Source organism: Lissotriton vulgaris, chromosome 6 (genome assembly GCF_964263255.1).
Source record: "Lissotriton vulgaris chromosome 6, aLisVul1.2, whole genome shotgun sequence".
NCBI lineage: Eukaryota > Metazoa > Chordata > Amphibia > Caudata > Salamandridae > Lissotriton > Lissotriton vulgaris.
The window spans coordinates 1732118239-1732142417 of record NC_141694.1 but is presented as its reverse complement, the minus strand read 5'-3'; the positions used below and the strand labels follow the sequence as shown (position 1 = coordinate 1732142417).

At 44.7% G+C, this 24179-nt stretch overlaps 1 protein-coding gene across 1 annotated transcript in view; it reads left to right on the top strand.

The window, feature by feature from the left end:
* NVL (nuclear VCP like) overlaps positions 1–24179 on the top strand; it is a 459565-nt gene that overhangs the window by 71009 nt on the left and 364377 nt on the right. The window contains exons 6-7 of the mRNA XM_086927967.1: positions 5312–5584; positions 23627–23753. Coding sequence (XP_086784093.1) covers positions 5312–5584; positions 23627–23753 — 400 coding nt within the window. The remainder of the gene's footprint in view (positions 1–5311; positions 5585–23626; positions 23754–24179) is intronic.

The window sequence follows — 24179 nt, the reverse complement described above, 5'->3', positions numbered from 1 at the left end:
CACGGGGTCTCACAACGTCTCCCAGTCCGTAGCCGTATCTGTTCTGTCCAGATGCCGCACGGGGGCCGTCAAGGGACCAGCCAGCAGCCCTCGCTATATTCCGCTCTGTGTCGCTCCGCCGCTCCTTGCAGCTCTGGGCCCCCTGCTGTGTCCGCTGACGACCCCACCCAGCTCTCTTCCCAATCCTCCGTGCAGGCTACAGCTTCTCCTCAGGTCCAGCTCTGTGCACCCCCCCTTGACCTCGCGTGTCCAGGACCGATAGTGGTCGGGGGCCAATCGCTGCCCCACTGCAGGCTCTACTCCACCAACGCCCGTGTCAACCACATGAATCGGGCCTCTACTTGGACGGACCCTGAGTCCATGTTAACGCCCTTGGTCGCCTTCGCCAATCCAACTGCCAGGGGGGCCAGCTATGTCTCCCACAACGTGCAGTCTCCACACCCCAAGGCCAATGCCGCGGCCCGGTCCAACCGCCGAATGGGGATTCTACTGGCCTTATCGTCCCATACAGCTGCGACGGCCCAGTGTAGGATCCCTGGGACAAGGGCAGTGTCTCAGTCGCCACCACTTGTTTGTCCCGCTGTTAAGAGGCACGCATTTCGATGTGGGTAGCTCCTTCGGACCTCATGGATCAGGGAGGGAGGGCCGGAGGCGGCTGGGTCAGCTCTCTCCAATCACCTCTGCCCTGCTGAGTATGGGGCCTACTGTTTTCCACGAGGGGGGCTCCCTGCCCACCCCTCGTCGCCGCGGCGGCCTGATCTGTCCGCCGGAAGAGCCGCCGCCCACCCCACTGATCTTGCCGCTACACTGGCCCCCACTTTGCACCCCCGGGGGAGCACGCCTCCTTACTTTCGCCCCTACGGGCCAGTTGCATCCGGGGAAGGTCGCCTCAAACGGCCGGTGCCCAGGTCTCCAAAATCTAGTCCCCGGCTTAACGTTTTATTCCAGGCCGCACCGCAGCTTTGCTCCCAGGGCCGTTGTCCTCTGCAGCTCCCCGTCGCCTGATGACAGTGGAGGGCCGTTTGTGCCAATTTGGGACCGGTGCTACTCGCCCCTCACCATCCGCTCCGTCGCTGTAGCTGCTGCCGGGACCCGCGAAACTCAATGTCCCCGGCGTCACTTCAAGGTGTAGGCCCCACTGCCTCGGATCCCGATCTCTGGTCCCCGGCTCACCCTGTCTGACGAAACTTCGCACAGGGCCTGCCACTGACTTTCGCTACCAAAACACCCCTCCGGGACGCCACAGGGTGGGGGAGAATAAGGATAAATCAGCGGATATTAGGCCGGTGGGACAGAGCTCTTCTAGGCTGCGTCCGCCAGGCTGGCTTCCTTGGCCACGCCCCCTTGATCTTGTATCTTGGTTACTAATCCTAAAGTAGAGAGACTGTGAATTCTTATAACTGGTGATTATTACACAGGGTCCTCTCATAGAGCCGTGGCCTTGTTTGGGAGGAAGACTAGCTGTTTGATTTGTCCTTTGCAGCGGATCCTACTTCTTGTCTCCTTGTTAATTTTGACGTTAATTTGCTTATCATGGATTGTAGAAAGTCATCTTCGGTTTCCTTCTAAAATCTCATCTCGCAACATGCCAGAGTGTGTAAAGTAAGGCAGCCTCATTGAACCTACTCACCTGGATCTGCTATTTGATCCTGCCATAGACATGCAGTCTTTTAAAATGCTGTTCTTGGTCTACTAATCTGTCTTCGGTCACAACACTATGTACATATCTGCTTGTCTTTTTTTTCGGCCTGGCTCTCAGTTTGTGTTGCAGTTCTTAGAATCTTTCTGCAGAAATTAATGAATGTTTTCTTTGCTATATCTGACTCTACAATGCCATGCAAGCTTGTATACTAAAATAGGGGTTTGAAAAAAGTAAAAAAAAAACAAACATAGTCTCTTTCCAGTCCCCAGGTCTGTATGTGATATTTTTGTTTGTCGGTCATATCTTCTTTTTTGTATCTTTTCCCCATTTTACCAGTTTATTCCCTTCTCAGTGAAAACTTCAAGTTTATTTTAACACTGTATTTTACTTATCCACGAATAACAATTATCATTCACCTAGAATACAGTATTCGTTTTTGTAAAGTAAGTTCTCCATCTTGGTATACACTCTAGATTTTCTGCTAAAAAGTGGAAGTCTGATGTGCCTTTGTAAACACCAGACAGCTTTCCATTGACCATTTGTTTCATGTCCTGTGCTCCCAAAGACAAGATGATTCGCTTTGAGCATGTCAACATGGGCTTGGTTCCTGCTGTGTACTTTCCTACATTTTTGGATCAGCTTTCAAAATCTGCGTTTATTTTCACACTCGGACTTTCTTTTCTTGTGAATATATGGTAGGAAGAAGGGGGATAGGGAGGTTAAACAATGTGCTTCCATTCCTCCGTAGCATATTTGTGCATACAAGAACAGTGTGAAACATAGTTTAATATAGTTAAACAGCACACTGAGGTTTGGTAGCATTGGAATCAATGATCTCATCTATAGCTGGATAGGAAAATACTAAAATAATATTACCATGGAAGTCATACGGCTTGGAAAGGCATGATCTAAAAAAAATTTTTTTTTTTAAAACCACCTTTCCAGTATGCTGATATTGGAACGTTTAAAAAAATGTCTAGATTTTCCTGATTAAGATTTTGTTGCATTGTTTTTATTAATTTTTCAGAGATTATGTTGTCTTTCCATTTTCAAAATTAAGCCCTCAGTGCAGGAAATGTTGGAATAAATGGCAGCCAAATACCTTCGCTTCTGTCCCGCAGGTGCTCTGAGTGCCTAAAAGTCTTAATCTGCTCCTGGAATGGCGAGCTTTATAACTGAGTGCCATATAAATAGCTACTCTAGCCAGGACTGCAATTACATTTGCAAACACAATCATATATTATCTACTTCAACTTAAGGTCCTTAGTTTCAGATTAAAATGCTCACAAAACAAAGATGGTTTCTTATTTCTGATGAACTTAATTGATTGTAAGTAGGTCTTGCCCCACATCTGTGAAACATCTGTGAAACATGTCAGGAGTTTTTGTATTATAGATAAGCATGAATGATATGTTAGACCGTATGCTGTAAAGGTGTTTCTTGTAATTATGTTTGTCACTTTCTTGCTTCGCGAGGATATTATTTCGCAAATATAAATACCCAGGCTCCTCAAGAAACAAGACATTTGAGAAGGTAGTTTAGAGTGTCGCTGGTAGACCACAAATATATTTTATGAATTATACTGTCCACCTAGATTAGAAACATCCAGTTACTTTTTTTGTGGATATAATTCATGCAGTAAACTACTTTCATGAGGAGCTGGTTTCCTTTTACTAACTGTGAATGAAGGTGCGAGACCTGCTGTCACGACCTGACCCTGTGCACAGCTCTTAATGTGAACTTACTCTTCCTATTCACAATTTTTTTAATTTAAATAAAAAATTCTTGTCAATTCTGTGAATGATTATCTTCTCATGTTGTTTATTTTTCAAACTTTCTTCATTAATTCAGAATTTTTCAAATGATTCCTAAAGATCACAATTCTGAGATATACATTCATTCCTTAAATCATGACTTGAATTATCCAACATAATGTCTCTTTAACATAAAGTAATGATGCGTCGTGTATTTTCCATCGAAGAGTCCTGTGATGAAATGATGGCCCGATGCATTTCGGGACATGTAGTCCCTTCTTCAGGGGCCACTGTCATGTATCAAACATGTGCCAAACACAAGTATCATCTATTTACATCTGAAATTTTCCATACAAAATTTTGAGTCTGGTTCGGTAATAAGACAATGTAATATCAAGTATTCATGCATGTCAAGTAACATATCCTGAGTCTGAGAGAGTGTGCAACATAAGTAGTGAACCGGTGTATAAAGAATCAAGAAAAAACGGAAAGTGCGTGTTCCTGAGCAGCGTGCCTTTATCGACTAAAACCGGGCTCAAAAAGTGCCGTGCAACTAAATAACGGTGCAACATCGATAGTTAGTGACTGGTGAAAGCTACTGGCAAACCGTTAGTTACTCAAAATTAGCTTGAATGCTACTTTTGACTTGCGCTGTGGCCGTTTGCGTGACCTATTGGTTCATGCACCATAACAAATTACTTGCTGACCTGTTCTGCAATCGACACAGGATTCAGAGGTGTATTCTGCGACTAGATTGCGCGTTATCTAAAGAAACGAACGGCATGGTGAGTTGGGATTAAAAGTGTAATGGCGTTGGTGTCAGATATGTGAAAACACCACCTTAATGAGTCTACCTTAGATTAAATACTCGTCGTAGTCAGGAATCCTGCAACGTAAACCGGGACAATAGGAACCTTAATCTTCAGTATTGCTATTTAATTTCTCACAGTATTTTTACAAAGCACGTGTGAGCTTACCTATACTACTCTGCAGAGGGCTTCATCAACCGACCAACTCTCGTTTCGATGTTACCCGTTCCAGGTTATTTACATTAAAATTGTGACTAGGAAGAGTAAGTTCACATTAAGAGCTGTGCACAGGGTCAGGTCGTGACAGCAGGTCTCGCACCTTCATTCACAGATTGTGTTACCCTAGGGACAGGCAGCCCTCTGACACCCAGAAGCACGCTAGAGACAGGATAACATTGATCACACGTCCAAGTTTAGCTACTTCAGAAAAATTAAGCACAGGAGTGCTAGTGATCTGCCCCATCCATAAGAATTCCTTTTACAAACTACCAGACTCGTTTCTGGACTCCCGGCTTCAGCAAGAGTGAACCACATGTCCAGATTTGCCCATCTTATGTAAAAAATATTTTTACTAGAAAGGTGCTTGCTTAGATCTCTGTTTGACTTAGCACGGATGGTATTTTTACTACTCTCTATGCCTGAGACTACTCTAGAATAAGGGTGCTTAAGCATCAGTTTTGGTAGTCGATTAATGATGCTTTTTATTTAGAACTTCCCCATTCTTTAATGAATAACCTACTAGAGACATGAGTAGTGCATGATGGATTGCAGGTGCATAATTTTTACGTAGCTAATAATAACTGGGGAAATTGAAGTGGTTTTCAGGATCTGGAGCATAACTATAGCATTCTTTCAATGAGAGAAGCACAAAAAAGAACATTTAACAGCACATTGAGTATTCTTATCATGACAATTATGTTGGATCCTAAATTGTGTGTTTTGAATGATCACTCTGCTATTTTGCACCTGTAAGAGGTAAGGTGGGCTTAATATTTTGATGTCTTTTGCCAATGTGTGATTTTGCTATTTTGCACCTGTAAGAGGTATGGTGGGCTTAATATTTTGATGTCCTTTGCCAATGAGTGATTTTTTTTTTTTGTATACAGTTGTCCAATCAGTTGAACACCTCCTTGGTCTCCTTGTATCGGAAAGGAAATCCCGATTCTGCTCCAAGTACTCCCTCTCGTGTCGGATCTTCTACCACTAGCACCCCTGCACCATTGGAGACTGTCAAAAGTGAAAAGGGCCTTTCTTCAAGCACCAAGACATCTAGAGGAGGATGGTTTATCGACAAAACTCCCAACAGAGGCAGAGAAACAAGTATTCTTATTGATCTAAGTGAGGAGGAAAAAGAAAAATCCAATAATGCAACTGCTCAGGTAAGCACACATTTTACAGTTGAGGTATGCCTTGTTTCAAAGACATATCTTTGCAACAAGCAATCCCTTGCATTTCCATGACTACTTTACCCCGTGTGAGTCTGGATACACTGGCCTCACTCCCTCTAGACTTATTTGAGTCTTTCAATATGATTCAAGGATCAGCATTACATCCAAAGCGTCGCTACAGCTGCGCTTAACTTGCAGCCCTTGATAATCACAGTCCTGTGCATCCTAGAGGTTGCAGGGGGGATTACACTTTGCTGATTGGAGTACACCTGCACCACAGGCCACCTATCTGACTACAAGCAACCTTTCTCTGCCCTGTGTTACCTCAAACCAGTCCAAATATTTTAGATATCAAGAACTCACCGCATCCCTCTATGCCAATCCCTGCCTCACACCACTTTCTTGTCCCTGCTTATAACCAACAACGTCTTGTCCGAAATCACTCTCATTCATTTAGCTGGGACAACCTCCAGTTTTGATCTCTTCTCTCTTACTGACTTTATATTCACATCCAGACCACCTGAGCTTTTCCTCTTTCGCTCTGCTGCTGGATACACTTGTGTCCCCCTTCAAACTTCTGCGCTTATCAGATCGTCCTTTTCAGAAGGGTACCATCCACCTTGTCCTTTAAAGCTCTGGCTTCTTCAACCCTATACACAAATTGCTAAACAGCTGAATGTATCTCCTTACTAAAACTCACAATCTTCCAGCAACTGTAGCTCTGTCTTGCTTTTTTCACTTCCATAAAACTCTAGAATGACAAGGTTTCAAGAATCTCACACTCTCAGTATGTTGCAGCCGCTCCATTCAGATTTTTATAACTTGTCTTTTCTGAGACCAATACCTCTCCTGCAACCATTGACACACATTATTAAGAACCACCATGGTTATCCTCTGTAGTATAACCTACATTCACCAGGCTTTTCTCCTGTTTTTGATCGTTTCACTTGTCAACTCTCTCTGCCAACTCTCCAAGCACCTTCTGGTAGGTGTGATCCATGGTGATTTTTCCACCCACCTGTTTTTCTTTCCTTCGCAATTCGTTCGGGTTTCTGCTCCAAAAGAAGTGTTTTTTCAGCATGAATGTTTTATGGATTCACATGCTGTGCATTATTCGGTCACCCAGTGGTTGGGCCCAGAAAAGTGTTATTGATCTCCCTCTCCCTCCCCCTCTCCCTCCCCCTCCCCCTCTCCCTCTCCCTCTCCCTCTCCCCCCCTCTCTCCCCTCCCCCTTTTCGTGGGCGTCGTCAAACATTTGGGTTTAAACCCCTCCTTGTGTGACCACAGATATGTTCCCAAGAAATCCCTTGATGCAGTTACCATCTTCAGATTCTTTGTGCTGCCCTTGGGTCTGGAAGCTTAAAGGAGAGCTCCGGAATCGAGGACGAAGGAATTGCAGGAAAAAAATATTTTTTTTCCCACCGAAAAACACCATCGAGGTAAGAGGATTGGCGGCGACCCATAGGAAGAAGATCCACTGACAATACATTGAAAAACATCAAGGTGGGCAGATAGACTTACGAAAACCACGTGGTCGTAGATTGTGGAAGGGGCATTAAACATACCCCCTTTAGATTCTGCCCCAAGTGCCACAACCAATAGGCACTGAAAGATACACATACAGTCTGTAACGTCTGCAGAGAACTGTGCAACGTGGTCAGAGTCCCTGCCCAAAACAATCGGGACAAGGCAGAAGCAGAGGTGGGCACACTACGCAATTGCATTGCCACAGAGAAAGTAGAAGACACTAAAAGACCTGGGCCTGTAAGTGATGGCGAAGACATCCTGGAAACGGAGGAGAAGCGCAAGGAGAAGAGCCAGAGCTCAAGGAGATCCTCGAGAGACAAACCAGCATGAGCCTCAGGATAGTGGTGAAGAAGGAACACAGACTAAAGGTAACCCTCAGAGCAGAGACTCAGTAGCTCCAAAGACCTCAGACTTGCAGAAACCAGCAATGGTGTTGAAATTGTCAACGCCAGAGGCCAGAGTGAAACCCTAGGAGCCACATGGATCCAGGACATGGGACACACATGGAGCCAAACCCTCAAAACCTGCTTCAACCACGAGAGAGGATCAAAGGCATGGGAGGCAGACGATGAAAGCCAGCTCAACGCCTTCTGCAAAAGTGTGCTTGATGCCTTCCGCAAAGACAGGAGCCATGACTACGTCGAAGTGCACTCCGTGTCGACTCTGAAGCGACGAGTCTCCCAACCTCTGTATCAAAAAGTTCTTCAGCGTAGACGTCAAAACAAAGAGGCGAAGCAGAGTTCGGAGAACAAAGGAAATTGATTGAGGTAGAGAGGAAAAGTAAACATCTTGAGGCTGTACTTGAAGCCAAAATTAAAAAGAAGAGGCGGAATTAGATGACTCCTTATAGGGCTACAGAATCTTATTAAAAAGGCAGGTGGAAGTAGAGGAAAGTACAGGAACGTGAAGAAAAAGAGGAACTGGAGCACCCCGCTACCCCAAAACTGCGGGGAGAATTAGATGAGGAGTTATTCGACCTGGAGGAAGAACAGCAAGAAGGCCACTCGCAGATGGAAGGAAATACGGATGACTGGCAAGTCATCTTTGCAGACTCACCAGACGAAGGGGTGGAGTCTTATCAATCGAAACCATCACCACCAGACAACATCACTGCATACAGCACATAGGGCTGCAGGCTCCTACGGAGTGCAACAAATAAAGTGATTTTATTATAATTTGTTGGCATAAGCTTCCTCAATACAGTAGACTTGAGTTGGGTATGATACAGTAAATTATCCATATGTCAAATTTCAGCAGTCTGATCTGTTATTAAGAAAAATTACAACCAAGGCAGTAAGCCTGATGTATTTATTGTAAAATGCATATATCTGAAAGAGACAATTAGATATGGATTCCTCACCTTAGTATTACCCCCAGGCGTCAGACTGGATCCGGAGAATTTTTTCCCTAGTAGTACATGTGCACGTCGATAGGTGGCGTCGGTCGACTCGGCGTTCGTCGTTGGCATCGTGGCCTCCTGAATGACGTCCCAGTATCTACTTAGATGCCGCCCTTGCGTGCTGACGTCCGTTCTTTCTTTATCCGTGCCAGCCAGCGCAGATTCGGAGAGAGCGGTACCTCGAGTCAATTTTTGACTCAGTTTTTTGCTACTTTTGTCGACACCTTTTTTGAGTTGATCGACTCCTGGTGCACGGAAGGATGTCATGTCGGACCGGCTTCAAGGCTTTAGACTCCTGTCACAAATTGATGTCGGTCACAAACCCGCACCTCGTGTGCTTTTGGTGCTTGGAGCGCGACTGCGATCCGAAGTTGTGCTCAGACTGCCAGGCCATAAACCCAAAGTCTTTGCGGAAGCGGTCTCGAAAGCTTCTCGAGGCCCAGCAGTCTGCTCCGCACCATTCGAGGTCCTGGTCGAGAGGGAGGTCGTGTCTTAGGAGAAGTTGAAGCACAAGAAGAAGGCGAAGAAACATTGTTGCTCTTCGCGTGTTCCCCGTCCGTTGGCCGACGCGGGAAGCGGAAGGTAGTCGCCCGGTTCCGTCTGCAGATCCTGTTGGGTCAACTCCGCCTTCCCTCCCATTCCGTGAGCCGGAGCGACCCCTGCCCAGCTTTGAAGTTTTTACAAAGCCTTACATTCCATCTTTGGGCAGACATACTCCGCCGGCGCGCCCTTGGGCCCCGTGGACTCGGTTGTGGGCCCTAGGCCTTTGATGTTGGCAGCTTTGGCTCTGGTGCCTCAGGGCCCTCAAGGATCCAGGCCTGTATCCGGATTGGTGCCGGTCGACTTCGTGACACCTCCCTCGGCGCCGATTCCAGTGACGACACCCCCGCTGCCTACGGTTGTGTCCCCAGCTTGCGTCGGCCCCGGCCTCCCACTCGATGAGGACACGGAGCCAGACCGATGTCACCCGATATCCGGACCGGCGCTGACCAGTACTTTTGTACCCCTGTTATCCCCTGATGTTTCCTACTGCCCGAAGTGGCTACCAGGAGAGGGTGAAGAGGTTTGGGAGGGGTCTGTGGACCCTCATGCAGACCAGTCAGAGGAACCAGACTGGAGAGAGGAGTTGGATGACGCCAGTGGTCTGGACACCTCCCCAGACCTTTGCATGCTTTCACCCCTTACGGTGGCTACGGATGAGGGCCCCCATACACATTGGTGTTGTGTAAGGCAACTGAGGCCCTAAACCTCAAACTTCCTACGGTGGCGGTCAGGACTAACCTCCTGACCGAGGTGCTTCAGCCGGCAGCAGCCTCTTCGGAGCCCCTGCTGCCGTTCAATGAGTCCCTCACTGACATTCTTTTGGGCACTTGGTCCAAGCCCAGCACAGGGGCATCTGCGGACCGGATGATTGCCGGACGCCAAAGCCCGGCCCCAGGTGACTCCATTTTCCTCTCTTTTCATCCTACTCCTGAGAGCTTGGTAATCCAAGCCTCAACGTCCAAAGGTGCATTCCCTAATACACCACCTGATAGGGAATCTAAGAAGCTGGACCACCTTGGGAAGAAGAGGTTTTCTTACTCCGCTTGGGACTGCGGTCTGTGAACACCACACGTCTAATGGGCTTTACTCCCACTCGGTGTGGGACACGGTTGCGCAAGTGCTGCTACAATGCACGAAGGAGGCCTGGGCTGTGCTCTCCGTTGCTGTTGCCGAAAGGAGAGACGCAGCGAAGTTCACCATCCGGTGTGGGCTGGTCACCGCCGACTCACTGGGCAGGGCGATTTCCACTGGGCTACTCCCTCCCCTTTGAGACTACACCTCCATACATGCCACCTCAATTACATTGCATGTGAGGGGGATCACCTGGCCCATCTCCAACAGGAAGTTACAGCTCTCTTGGCCAAGGGAGCCATCGAGTGCGTTTCTGCCCCAGAAGTAGGTCGTGGTTGTAATTCCCACTACTTTCTGCTGCCCAAGAGGACAAGGGCCTGTGTCCTATCTTGGATCTCGGGAACGTCAACCGCTTCCTCCGGAAGGAGGCGTTCAAGATGTTGACACTGGCTCATGTCCTGTCTGCTAAACATTTGTTATTACCAATTGGATATCTCTGCATTTGTGGCTTCCAAATGAAAGCCAAAAAATAAAACATTTTGCAAAATGCCCTCTGAATCATAATAGTATGTGTAACCCCAAATTCATAGATTTACAAATAACCACTGTATCAGTATCTGCTATACATTTCAGAAATGCATAGGTTTCCTTCATACCCATTTTTCTTTCTTTACATTTTGCTGCATGAATTGCACTATACTCAGTACACAATGAAAAAACATTTTAAGGTTGTTGGCTCTGGGTAACTTGGGTTCTCTGACATCCGATAGACCCTTCTGATCGCTGGGATATATAATGTTTATCGGACGTAATGGTATATTGTTCATTGTGACAAGAAGTTACAGATGAAAACATTGTCACAAACTGCTGTTTTTGCCTGCTTATTTTCAATTTTTTTTAAATTTCAACAGTTAGTTTCTTTGAAACTACCTTAAAGGATCTACACAAATGACCCATTGCTGAATTTAGAATTTTGACTACTTTTCTTCACTTTTCAGAAACCTATAGATTTCTAGGATCACCTATCTGTTTCACACCGGTTTTGACCACGAACTGGAAGTAAATTAAAAGCGCAAAAATTAGGATAAATGGCTGCTCTGCATGCTCCAGAGGGCTGGGAAGATGGTGGATTCAACACAGCAAACCTTTGTTGAAGCCATTTTTAGGAAACAACCACACACTTTCTTGTGCAGCAGTTTTTTTCCCCTAATTTTTCCAAAAACTCAAAATGTAGCTATATTTTGGCTATTTCTCAGTTTCCTCCAGTTTAATCCACAACCCCTGAGTATCCTTAGAATCCCCATGACGGTGGGAAAAAGGAACACAAATGTGGCAAGCATACCTTATAAGGAGAACATTTCACACAGCCTAAGTACAAAGTACTCCGAATAGCCAAAAAAGGGTTTGACATTAGGGGGTAAAAGCCTCCACAGTTAAGGAGCTAATTATGCTCCCTGACATGCCTTTCTCCTGGGCTGCTTGCTCTGGCAGTTGGCATTGTGAGGTCAGAACTCAACTGTTATAACTTATTACAGTTGAGCGGCTAAGGGATTTTTTTATGATCGGTGACTATGTCGCCAATCATATATGGGATAAGGTACCGCCTGCCATACATTATAAGGATATTACAAGTCATTGAGGAGTTCCATGACCTTTGAGGAAGGAGGCTGAGTTCCTTTAAACGGTTATGGAACTGCAAGGTGACTTAAAATATCCTTATGTACAGTATGGGGATACTTTGTCCCTTATAATACATGATCACACCATCACCTTTCCCACAAACCACTTAAATATTTGGTACCTAGCTCTTTTATATAAAGGAGATAGCATGCCTACAAACCTAAAGAATAAAAATAGTATGCACTTTAACAATGAAACTTGTTTGGCTTTGGACACAATTATTGTCTGTTTGCTTTCTTCTAGACGTTAGTATCACGAGAACTCCACTTTAGCTTTGTTACTGGATTGCTTTCAGCCATGAACATTGCACAAATGACTCCCAGTATAACGGTAGCATCACACTTTCACTCATGTCATCACCACTGTGTAGTCTGTCAGTAGGATTTGTTTAATTGTGTTTATGCCAAATAGTCTTTCAAATGTCACTACATTCTCTCTATGCCGTTCCTGAATATGTATACAGGATTTGATTTTATACGTGATTATTGCACATTATTCATGACATTTGGTCTACACTGGGAGACATCCGTTACAACGCGTTCTTTACACCACGATACGTTTACAACATGGTCATTACAACACAAGTTGTTACAACGACTTGGGCTGGAAGGTGCTATACACTAAGGAATAATATGATATACTATTCCAACACCTTCCCTACTGTTAAGCAGGCTGGAGTTGGAATATTTATTTAATTCATACTATTCCTAAGTCCAGCGCTTCGTAACGACTTGCGTTGTAATAACCGCGTTGTAAAGGTATCGCGTGAAGAGTCTGCGTTGTAACGTCATGCATTCGGTCTACACTAGACATGATTATTTTATGATTTCCACTGCATTTTAGCATTTATGCAGGTTATGTTTTAGACATAATTGCACTTTAGCCCTGACTCCAGTGCTTCTCTGTATACATTTGTTTTATATTGTTTTATGAATTCTGAAGTTGCTTTTTAAGGTTTTAATTAAATAAACAATAAATTAAATCTGAATTTAGAATCTCTCGTACAAAATTATACACATGAAAAAGTTGTGAGATATTTGTTGCAAGAAAATATTTGAATCCGTTTAATACAAATCTGTGTATAACAAAATGGACATAGTAGCTCAAAATGTGTAGAAACATGCAGAAATATTCAAACTTTTCTATAATTACCTAAGGAGTGCAAAAAAGAAACATTTTGCTATAAATATTTCCTTTCTGCTTGTCACTACAGCTAGAAAATGGAGCAGAAGAAAGAAAAGCCATCTTTCATTTTCATTCTTGGAACAGTTGCTCAATGACTTGACCCGCCTTATCCTTTGGCTGCTGGCTGCAGGCATTGTGACTGCAGAACTCCACTGTAATAGCTTATTACAGTTGAGTTCTAACATAATTTCTTTATAATCAGCGATTGGGCGCGTCACACATAGTAGATTATATAGAAATTAGAGATGGGATGCTGCAATTCCTGTATAAACGCCCATGTATAAAAAAAAAATGACATAGCTGCTCAACTGTTATAAGTTATTGCAGTTTAGTTCTGACATCATTTAATACCTCTTGCCAGCAGCCCGTGTGCCGGGCCAGGTCATGGAACATAATTAAAGCTGTAGTTTAAACAAAGGTACAAATAGGTAAACCGGCTTCATCATGCTATTATTTATTTAAAAAACAGACTGTGATGAGCAGAATGGAGATACTTGTGGCAACATGTTTATTTTTTACACACTAACTGGGTCATCAAAGGAAAAATAGATTCTCTCTCTTTTTGTACTCATTCTGAGCTTCAACACCTTATTGATCTGATTAACATTATACTGATTCTAATAAATTTTTTCAACATATTACTAACTTTTTGGTGCATTTAATTTCACACTAGATTCCACTTTTGTTCTTCATGTCTGCAATCATAGCACCATTTCATATGAAAGAGGAAGACCCCAAGGTTGTTAGGGTTTTGTGCTGATTTGGGATTATGTAGCCTTATAAAGGAACTTTACTTTTGGCCTTGCTCCTCTAACTGGCCCTGTAACTCCTCAGTGACTTGTGTGGGAGCTGAACCCAATATTTTAATGCACCCTGAACTTTAGATCACCCCAAAATTTACCTCTGCTGGTTCCACTCCAGCACCCTTGATCTTATGATAAGAGTCACCACCCTCCTCAACATCAGGCCCAGAGTAAATAGTAATTGGGAATACTCAAGATCTGAGTTCTAGATCAGGGAAAATTATTGAAGAATCTACAGAATAATAGTTAAACACCATGTCGACATAAATAAAGAGTACTTAACCAGAATAATTCTAAATCTCAAACAGAAAAATCAATGCAAAATGGACAAAGCCTCTTAAAATCTAATTATCACATGCATAAGGAACACTGACCGCATCTCTGGAAGAAAAGGAAAGTCGCTAGTAAATCGAGAAGAGGCTCTGGAGGAACTCTGGAAATTTCTTAGTTATAGTCAGTTTCTCAAAGGAGACCGACAGCGTCTCTATTAACAAGGGGAACGTCTCTGGCTCGCACCCAAAACCAGGTTTTTTAATATAAATGTTTAGCATTTAATAATGAGCAAAAGCTGCAAGCTCCGTGGTATGACTAGTGATAACCTATTCTAATGAATCAAAGAGTTACATGTCAATATATGGCACATAGAACTAACCCCCTCTACAGCAGTCTCCAGCAGCTTTTACGCTGTTGCTGTCCGCAGAGCCACAGCGCATTATGATACATTTATTAGACAATAGTCCATACAATAGTGTTTTCTACGAGGACCACATCGGAAAGCTACTGCAGAAAGGTCTTTAATTTGTTTCATACAGCTCATGAAGAAAGTTTTATTCACTTTACATGAGCTCGAAGGAAAATAACTAGTTATGTCACAGTAGCCTGTGCTCTGCAAAGACCGCAGATATTGTGGGGAGACGAGTCCCGCAGGGAAACATTGACTGGGAGGGAGAATGAGCAGGACCAGGTTGGACAGTTAATCAGAAACAACATCCACATTAATAAACATACTTCAACATAGCTGCCAAGGTGTCAGAATGCTAAGTGTGACTTTTTTATAATTTCAGTGTAATTATGAGTCTCACGTGCAAAATCAAACAATGAAGATGATGGATACGTATAAATATCACAAATTACACCCATTTGTGCAACAAGAAACTCCAAGAAGTTAACTACTGCAAAGCACCAGAGATGGAAGGGCCCACTAACCCCGTTCCTTTGTAACCTGATCGAACTGTTTGGGGGGCAAGCCCAAGCCACAAGTGAGGCTGTTTGAGGCACACATTAGCCTAAGTCACAGCCCGGCTGTGCAGGGCCCCCTCTGGCTGTTCATTATTTTAAAAAGACTCTAGTATATAATATCATTAGCTGAGCGGCCGACCACCCTGGCACGCCTGCCTATAACATGAGTCAGTTGGGCTCCAGCGTCATGATGGCTTAGTCTAACTGAATACAAGCAATAATTGTCACAGTCGGAGACGTGTTTACTTTAATAATAATATCGACTCTCACTCTGATAGATAATTTTTATTGCACAATTAATTAAAATCTTTGCACTCCAACAACAAAAACAGTATTAAGTGCATTAGTTACAAAAGTTAAAAATATGGGGTGACATCCTATTATTCTAGATAAAATATTTAAACATCATGTTGTCAGCTGTAGAAGCATGAGAGTTAAAATGGTCATAGTTCTGAAGGGACCAGCATAGCTTTTACGGCTATCGGGAATTTCATCAAACGCGCCACGAGTTGTGCTGAGTCGTCTTTCATGCACTCTAACAGGGCTGTCTGACATGTCCGTATGTTTAAAATATGACAAATGGGGTGGAGCCAATAGATTCTCAGAGAGCGTAATTTCTCACAGATACTTAATATATGGACTAGTGTTTCCTCTTCTCCCCCCATATGCTCAACACTGTGTGCTTGCCGTTTCTTTGTACCATTGGCCATACTTATATACCATTAATGGGATCAAGCCAAACCGTAGCCTCATTAATTGACGCTTCATTACTGGCTTTAAGGGACAAGACAGGTAATTTGGCAAGCCCCCACTTCTGTATAAATCTGATGCCCAGCCTCCGTGCTTTAGTTTTTTCAAAGTTGTTGTATCGCTGTCTGCCAACATTATTTTCGCTTGTTTATTTAAAAGTTTACCATATTTCTTGGGCTACAAGTGTTTCAAGAGTGTGTACTAAAAAATCGTGCTAGGTTGACCGGGGGTCATTTATCATTTGCCAGAAAAGCTTCTTTAGCCAATTGTCCCATGCTTGTTTGGCTTTTAAGCAGTATGCTATAAACCTGGCTTTTAGTGTTCTTTTTTGAGATGTCAGGTTAAATTCCGTGCGGATTTGAGCAGAGGCGTAGCTAGAGCTTGTGGCGCCCGGGGCTATCCCTCAGATTGCCGCCCCTGGGATGTGGGGCGATGGGGGTGCTGGGGAAAAAGGACGGCGAGCACTTGAAAGAGGTCCGAGAGACACGAAGTATCGCCGCAAATCGTTACCTCGATCATGCAAGTTACATGCACATACAAAGCTACACAGTTGTGTACACCGATGACTGGCAGTACAAAAGAGAACACACAGACTGCATGATCTATCTGTGGACTCAGAAAAACCGCATGTGGTCAGTCAGCTCCACCTTGCCAACACAGACCAGATACCAAGCCCACTCTGGTGACCCAAAGGCTGGAAGTGCAGCCAGTGGTGGAAAGCTGAGCGTCGCCTGTCCTGTGGGCTGAGCCTGTAACCTACCCCCAAGTCTACCCAGGGCACGGGCAGGGAGCCACTGCCGAGAGAGACACGGGCTGGGAGGCAGCGCCAGAGCAGGGCTGCCGAGCCTGTGAGTGACAGCCCTCCTCAGCGACGGAGCCAAGTCTTGCGGTTGCTTCCCTTACTCACGGGGTGCCCACTTCCGACTCCCCGCCCGAGGCCAGGTGTCAGGAAATTGTGCGTACAGAACCGTTGGCGTTCTCCTCCCATTCCACAACAGATTTGCGGCAACACAAAATATTCCATGTATCATAGTAGGTTTGACATTTTAAGAGACTTTGAGGGCCTCTACCCTAGAGGCTTCGTAGTCAGCTACTTAATGAATAGAGAAAGGTTCTGACTCATCTAACTGATTCCCTGCTTTGCTCTGCACAGACCTCTGTTTCTATCCGTTAGTATGGATGAAATGAAACTGCCTGAAGCCCACCGCTCACATTTGTGGAAACAGAACTTTGCAGAAGGTTGAATAGTTAATGACAGGGAGAAGTTATTTTCACAGAAGTCTTAAATGAATAAGTGCCCTACGAATACATTGAGGAAACATTATTAAAAAGTTATTCAATAAAGCCCTCTAGTCATGCTGGCAGGGTATACATTTCCGTTTCACCAAGGGATGCTGTGCCAATAACTAAATGTTTGTATTTGTATATTAGATTTCTATAGCGCCTTATCACCCAAGGGTCGCTAAGCGCTTTGTTCCACGGGATTCAATTGAAACGTAAATTCCAATGTTTCCTTTAAGAAAAAAAAAGCATTTTCAGGACAGCTCTGTCAGTTAAAAAAAGCTCGCCCTGGAGGTACTTTAATTATTTCTCTGTCTGATCGATTATTTCTACAGGGGTAAACTGGCCAGTGCATTAAATTTATCTTTCTTCCTAATGGCTGCAGAGCTATATAATCCTAACATATGTTTATAGCTTTCATTAGCAGTTTATCAGTAATATAATCTCGACAGCATGACTGTATTGTTTTCCTTAATTATTTGTAATAGTTTACTGATTAACACCGTTCAGTGTAAATAAATACTCCATTAAATAAACATTATATTTCTGATTACATTGGAATAAATACAAGGTTAAATTATGTTTTAAACTGTTGCCAGATCTCTCTTGCCACAATTGTAAATTGTTTATACTTTCTACAGTTTGTCTGCTAACGTTTTAACTCTGGGATAAACCACCTTAGAAGCTGGAGAAAAAAAAGAGTCCATATTAACCACTTCGATGCTGATAGCTTACCTGCCGTGTGCTGATGACGAGCTGAGCTCGTCACGTAACGCGGTAATTTAAAAAATGCAGCACACAGCGGGGAAAAGCAGCCGCAACGATGCGGTTAAGGCCCAAGATGTTTTAGGTAGATTTGTTTCAATTAAGCTTTGCTAGAGTTTAAAATGTCTCATTAATTTAATAATTGTTGACATTTTTATATCTGAATCTCTGAGGGATAGAGTGAGAGCCTGTAAAATCATGCTTGATGATTGCTTTTTATTACCCTCTTGTAGGCCAGATATTAACCAGGAATGTCAATGTGGATGCTACTTTTGAAGATGTAGAAGTTGGTGCTTCTTTGAAAGATAACAAAGCTGTAGCACATGCGTAGTTGGCGGTACTTCCAAACAAAAAATTCAAATTGAAGCTTCCAGTTCAGATTCAAATATACTGATAGAGCTCGTCCCATATGTAGAGGAGTGCGCAGTAATGGCACAGCCGAGAATCCTGGACTTCTGCCTCAATGTAAAAAATCGTTTTCATGTTTAACTCAGCCACCCACCCCTCTGAACCTGCTGCTCCAGCTCTCCTCTTACCTCACTCGCCGTCCGGAGTCGCTATGGCGGAGGGGTGGTTTGGTCGAACTTCAAGTTTACCTAATGACTTCTGCAGCATCCAGACTCCTCACGAGAACGTAGCAGTGAAGCGTGTGACGCGTCACTGCTACGTTCTCAACGCGAGAGCTGGCCAAAATGTCACCCCAGGGCCGTCATTGGTAGCGCTCGGGTGCTACAAGGTAGATGGCCCTGGTGGCTGGTTCAGACCAACAACAGACTGTTGTCAACAGTCAAGCAACCACAAACGCGGGACCGACTGTTGGCAATTTTGGAAATTAAATAAAACTAACAACAACAAGAAGCAGTCAGGCGCGCGCAGCGTGCTGCTTTGCATTTTCAAACTGGGATGTGGCACTGGTGGCCCATTGCGGCCGCGGCAGCTCTTATAACGTACTTGGGGACACACACTGTGTTCCCAAATTAGTTATAAAGGCCGGCGCGGCCGCAATGGGCCACCAGTGCTGCGGCCCCCCAAAAATAGTGCCCCCCCCCAGCTACGCCTGTGGATTTGAGCGTGTGAAGTGGAGTAGAGAGAAAGACATTACAAAAGCAGGTTGACTGAGCTCTGTCCAGCCACAATAACATCTTTTCTTTAAAGGCGATTGCGCCATGAGCCACTGATGAGGCACTTACTGATGATTCATGATGCAGATGACTCCTAGGTGGCCTGGCTGCTGGTGCTGTGGCCTGGTGGGCTGGGATATGGCCCTCCCGCGATGTGATGCAGCCGTGGCCCATCATACGTCTGGCGAGCAGCGTAGACCGCTCTGGGCTGAGTCACACGAGCAGGAATCTCATCCAGATTAGATTCCATTCTTTACCGCCGGCAGCGGTGTGTACAGCTCTCAGCCTGGCTTGCCCTGAAACAGCCAAGCACTGAGATGATGGCAAAAGAGTTGCAGCCGCGGTGCGCCCATTGGGGCGTAGAGGCGTAGCCCCACTAAGCCACATGGACCTGCCGTCGCGTCATCAAGTGCTGAGAGCACACTAAAAATATTAATGATCATCAATCTTATAAGCGGCAGCGCTGCAGCGCTACCCCCCGGGAATCCGGGACACACCCGACTTATCCGGAGACTCCGGAGTGCGCAGGGGGGCTGGGCCTGCTGCAGCTTGAGTGACAGTCACTCAGCTGCAGCAGTACTGCGCAAGTGAATTAAATTTTGGGCTGAAACCTGCCCGAGCATGTGCATACAGTGTACCTGCTTAGAGAGAGGGACCAGGGGGTGCTGCTTTAGACGGGCTGCAGCCCGCGGGGTTGCAAAGTGCGACTGGACGAGTAGTTAGTGTGCCCCCCCTAGCCAATCCTGGCGCTGCATGCAGCGCCAGGATTGGCTGGTCCACCGCGCAGAAGGGCAAGCAATCCATTATTGGATGCAGTGCGTGGGTGGTGGCACAGCCTCAGCCGCACACTACATAATGGCCAATCACTGTGTGACTTCATGTGAAGCCATGCAGTGATTGTCCATTTCGGGCCGCGCGCGCCGCTGTGACGCGGTTCTTCTCTCCCTCGTGCGCAGGCAGCAGGCCGTCTGACTCCCGCCTCACCATCACAATGACTTTCTGTGCCTGGCAAGCCACACTTCTTCAGTGTTCGCCCGCCACAGAAGATTCTCGCATCGGCCCGGTGTCCGTGTAAGTGTGCATCATGTCTTGAACTTTGTTTTAGTTGTGGCGTAGCAAGGGTGCCCTAGGCTCAAATGTAAGAGTGGACATTCAATCTTCCATCTACAGGTTTTATAGCAAATAAGAGACACTCATTTGGCTGATATTAGGCCCTCACATCCAGGTGGATCGGTGCCACTGCACCTGCCACACTATTGATTACTACGTCCTTGTCTTTTAGTGGGATGGATTTTCTCACTATTCCGCTGCACAGATGGACTCTCACTGTGCTGGCAGGTGCCGGAGACAGAGTGAGGGGAGAGGCGGCCTCGAGACCCTGACTGGAAATTATTGGTTTTATTATCACAATTTAGTTAGGCCGACGCGCCTTTCTCATCTTGACATTTGTTTCTCTCTCAAGGAAAATCGTGGGTGCTATTGTAGATACAAATTAGAAAAAACATGTGCAGATAAACAGAACAATTTACAGCACAAGAAAGAATGATTTTTTTGTTTTTGACATATAACGGTTAGGCCGGCCAACACCGGCATGGGGAAGGAGAAATTTTAGCAGGAAGGGACACCGAGAGCTGTTAAAAGGAAATGAGGAAGCTCATGGTGGGAGCAGGATTAGAAATGAGTTGTGTAGAAGTCGGAATAGAGTGCAGAGGAACTAATGTAACAATTAAGTATAATTTGAGAAGGCAAAAACTCGCAGATATGTTTAGACACAATCTGCATCAGGTTTAGCAATTGTAAATCCAGGGCGACCAAATTATGCTAAACTTTGAGCATATACGTATAAGATTAATGTTAATGCCACTTATTTACATAGTTATTGGTTGTCCAGCAAATCCAGTATCAATCCATCCCTCCTTGGACATGCATTACTCACGGCAGAGTTAAGGGAATTTTAACATAATCCTTGGAGCAATGTGTGGCCAGTGAAGTTGGAAGCTCTGTGGTTATACTGAATAAGCAGCTACCTATGTTATGCCATCTATTAATGTAATAACTGCACTTTCACAATTGCTTTATTATCCTTCCTGCTTTCTCAAATTTGCTTGAAAATGCACGATTTTTCTTCTCTTTTTTCAAAATGATGGTGGTTCGGGCTCGCTTGCTGCATCCGCTCGCTACGGTGCAGTATGCAAATCAGTTTACGCCCACCACTTTCAAATGTCACCAGCCGCCCCTGAAGAGTTGGCAGCTGCCGGAAATTGATCAGACCGTCTCATGATCCCCACAGTTCCGCCTGCCCCACGGACAAGCGGCGAGGTTGGACTGGAGCTGTGAATTGACTTGCCCAAAGGAAGGGCAGTAGCCGGTCCAAACTAACGTAATGAAATTCCGGCAGCAGAACGGGCCCATGACTCACCCCCGACGACCATAGCCTAAACTGTGTCTCTAAATTCACTCGCTCACTGTCTGTCTTGTTACTACTCAAGCCTTAAGGCCGCACTGAATGTGAATCAGTTAAAGTTTTGCGCATGTGTCTGCACAGGGGTGTGTCTCTGTTATCACAACTTAGATACATTGTAGCAGTACTCTCAAAGCTGTGAGCACTCAACAGATCTTCAGCCAGCCCCCTTAGTCTGCTGGGAGGAGCGCACACCGTGCTCAGTCACAGCAGCTCAAGTCGATGTGCATTATAGCCGCGCACCGCCTGAGCTGAGGAGGCGATATAATGCGTGATTTTCCATTTCAGTGCGGTGATGCGGACCACCACACTGAAAAGTGTTAGGCTAACGCCTGATACGTGGTACTTGGCTGGACTGCTTTTAGATGCTTTAGCAATATTGTTTTAAGTGCAATATTACTAATTCATCGGTTATGACTAGAATTCATCATAAAAGTAATTAGTACTCAAAGTAATTTGTCACCCAAAATCTCAAATGAAAAAAAACTTCCACACTTGCTATATCCTTATAATGTACGTATATATCATTATTACACTCATTAGATTTTCTATGCCTAAAAACCACCACAGTTGCACGCACCACTAAGTGGTGATAATATACATGCTGGGGCTCAAGCGCCTAGCCGATGCAGTTTAACCGTCAACTAAGTTAAAAATAAAATTGGAAGTTAGTAGACAGAGAAGCACTGCATTTTGGGACTTACCTTGAATGCACTGTTAATATTTCAGAAGGCAGCAGGAAATAATGTCCGAGCAGAAAAATAAATGGAACAGTGGGCGCATTGCTCCCTCTTGTCCCTAGAGGGCAGTCGTTCAGCACGCATGTAATATTTCAGCACAATGAAAGGGAAAGGAGTGAGATTTCCGTCCTCTCCACTGAGCCCTCGGATGTCAACGAGGACAGACGATGGTGCAGACCCTCTCCGTGTACAGTTTATGATGCAACATCATCTGTTATATGCCTGGTGGTTAGGCCAAGTCACTGCCAGTGCACAGACACAATCGTCCAAATTCTAAATGGGTTTACATTTCGTATACAGGGAGAGTGATGTTTTAAATATTGTACACCCCATCAGCTCACTAATATTGCTGCAAATAATCTGCGACACCCTCCCATTTCTCATATCCTTTTCTGTTTTGATCCAAAATAAAAATATGTATGGATGTTGCATGAAACATAGATACATTTCTCTGGAAAAGGTCTGCAATAGACTCTCACACATCATCCATATTAAAAAATAAATTAAAGGAAAACGGTATTTAAAACAATCTGTTTAAAAATGTTTCAAGGTCATCAGGGCACGTCTCTCTGTAGAACAAAGCTGGCTTTATCAAGGGGCCCCTGAAACGTCTCTGGGGACTCATTCTCCAACTCTTGCGGATAGGGGTGCCACCTTCCCCAGAGAGAATACGCGCTATCTGTGCACATCTTAATATTCCTCAAGTGCCTAGACATGGTTCTTAAGGAGAACTGTATACGAAGTCCTCTTTGTTCATTCTTGACCTGGCCTTTTTGATTTTGTTCAGCTCACATTATCAGTCGGGTGTTATTAGGGCAGCCGTAGAACACATTTCAAAGCATTTTCTTCTAACATTTACCATTTACCGTATGTTACTGATCAGGGGAAGAAATACCGGCTCTAGGTGATTTTTCCCATTGTTTTACTGGTAGGACATTAAAATATTGGTCATAAAACTGGCCTGGTGCCAACACTACTTGCAGAGATGGCTTATGATTACTTAGAATGAAGGTTACGCGATGACTACATGCCACCTTGTATGCCATTACCCCGTCCTGTGCTTTTTTTTTTAACAATGTAAACTTTTTGGAAGTTGTATCGTTAGGTCCTTGGAGCAGGACCACTTGGGCTAAGCCACCATAAAACAATGGTGTGTAAAAGGAGCATTGTCTGGAACATGGTGGTGGTGGCGGTGTAAAGCCATTTAGGAACATTGTTTATACTGCATTTTTCATGGTCATTCCCCGGTCTTTAGTACGTGCTGAAGTACACCAGCTGCGTAAGGTGTCAAAACTAAAATTCCTGAGATCTTGACTTCCTCACCCGTTCACCTGTATTTCTTATGATTCACTTCCATGGAAGACAGACTGAGAAGTGTGAACGTGGTTGTTACCTGTAGTCTTTCTTCTGTCTGTCTTTCCATTCCTATGTTTTCTCACTTTTATGTATTGTTTCTGCCTTGTTGCAGACTCCGGTGGACTATTCTCTTCTGGAGAGCGCAAGTAAAAAAGACAAACTTAAGAAAGGGAAGCGAAGAAAAACAGACTCCCAGGATGTGGATGCAGAAATAGAAGCCTTGCTGCTGAGTAGGAAAGGTGAGCAGTTTGACTGATCTTGAAGGTGCAGTTGCCAATGTGTTGTATGTTGTTAACTTACCTCAGATGTTTCCTAGGCAATCATGCAAATTCAGATACGATTCCTACCTTATCTGGGGACTGTGCTCCTTTTAGCAGTCCATGAAGCTGCGCAGGTGCACCTTCTTTGCATGGTAAATATGCACATGAGATTAGCTTAGCACAAATCCATCCAGCTGGGTTTTGCATAATTGCTGAATGTTCTCCTGGTACATGATTTAGTTAGAAAAAGGAAGCAACTGAATGGCGTTCATCAGGAAAAATATGGACATTTTTTAAATATAATGGGAAAACCTGAATGAGGATGCTGTAGGAACAAACAGTGGCGAAGCCAATGGGCCAGGCTCTGACAAGCCTGTATTTTTTTTCTTCAAACACCTGAATCAA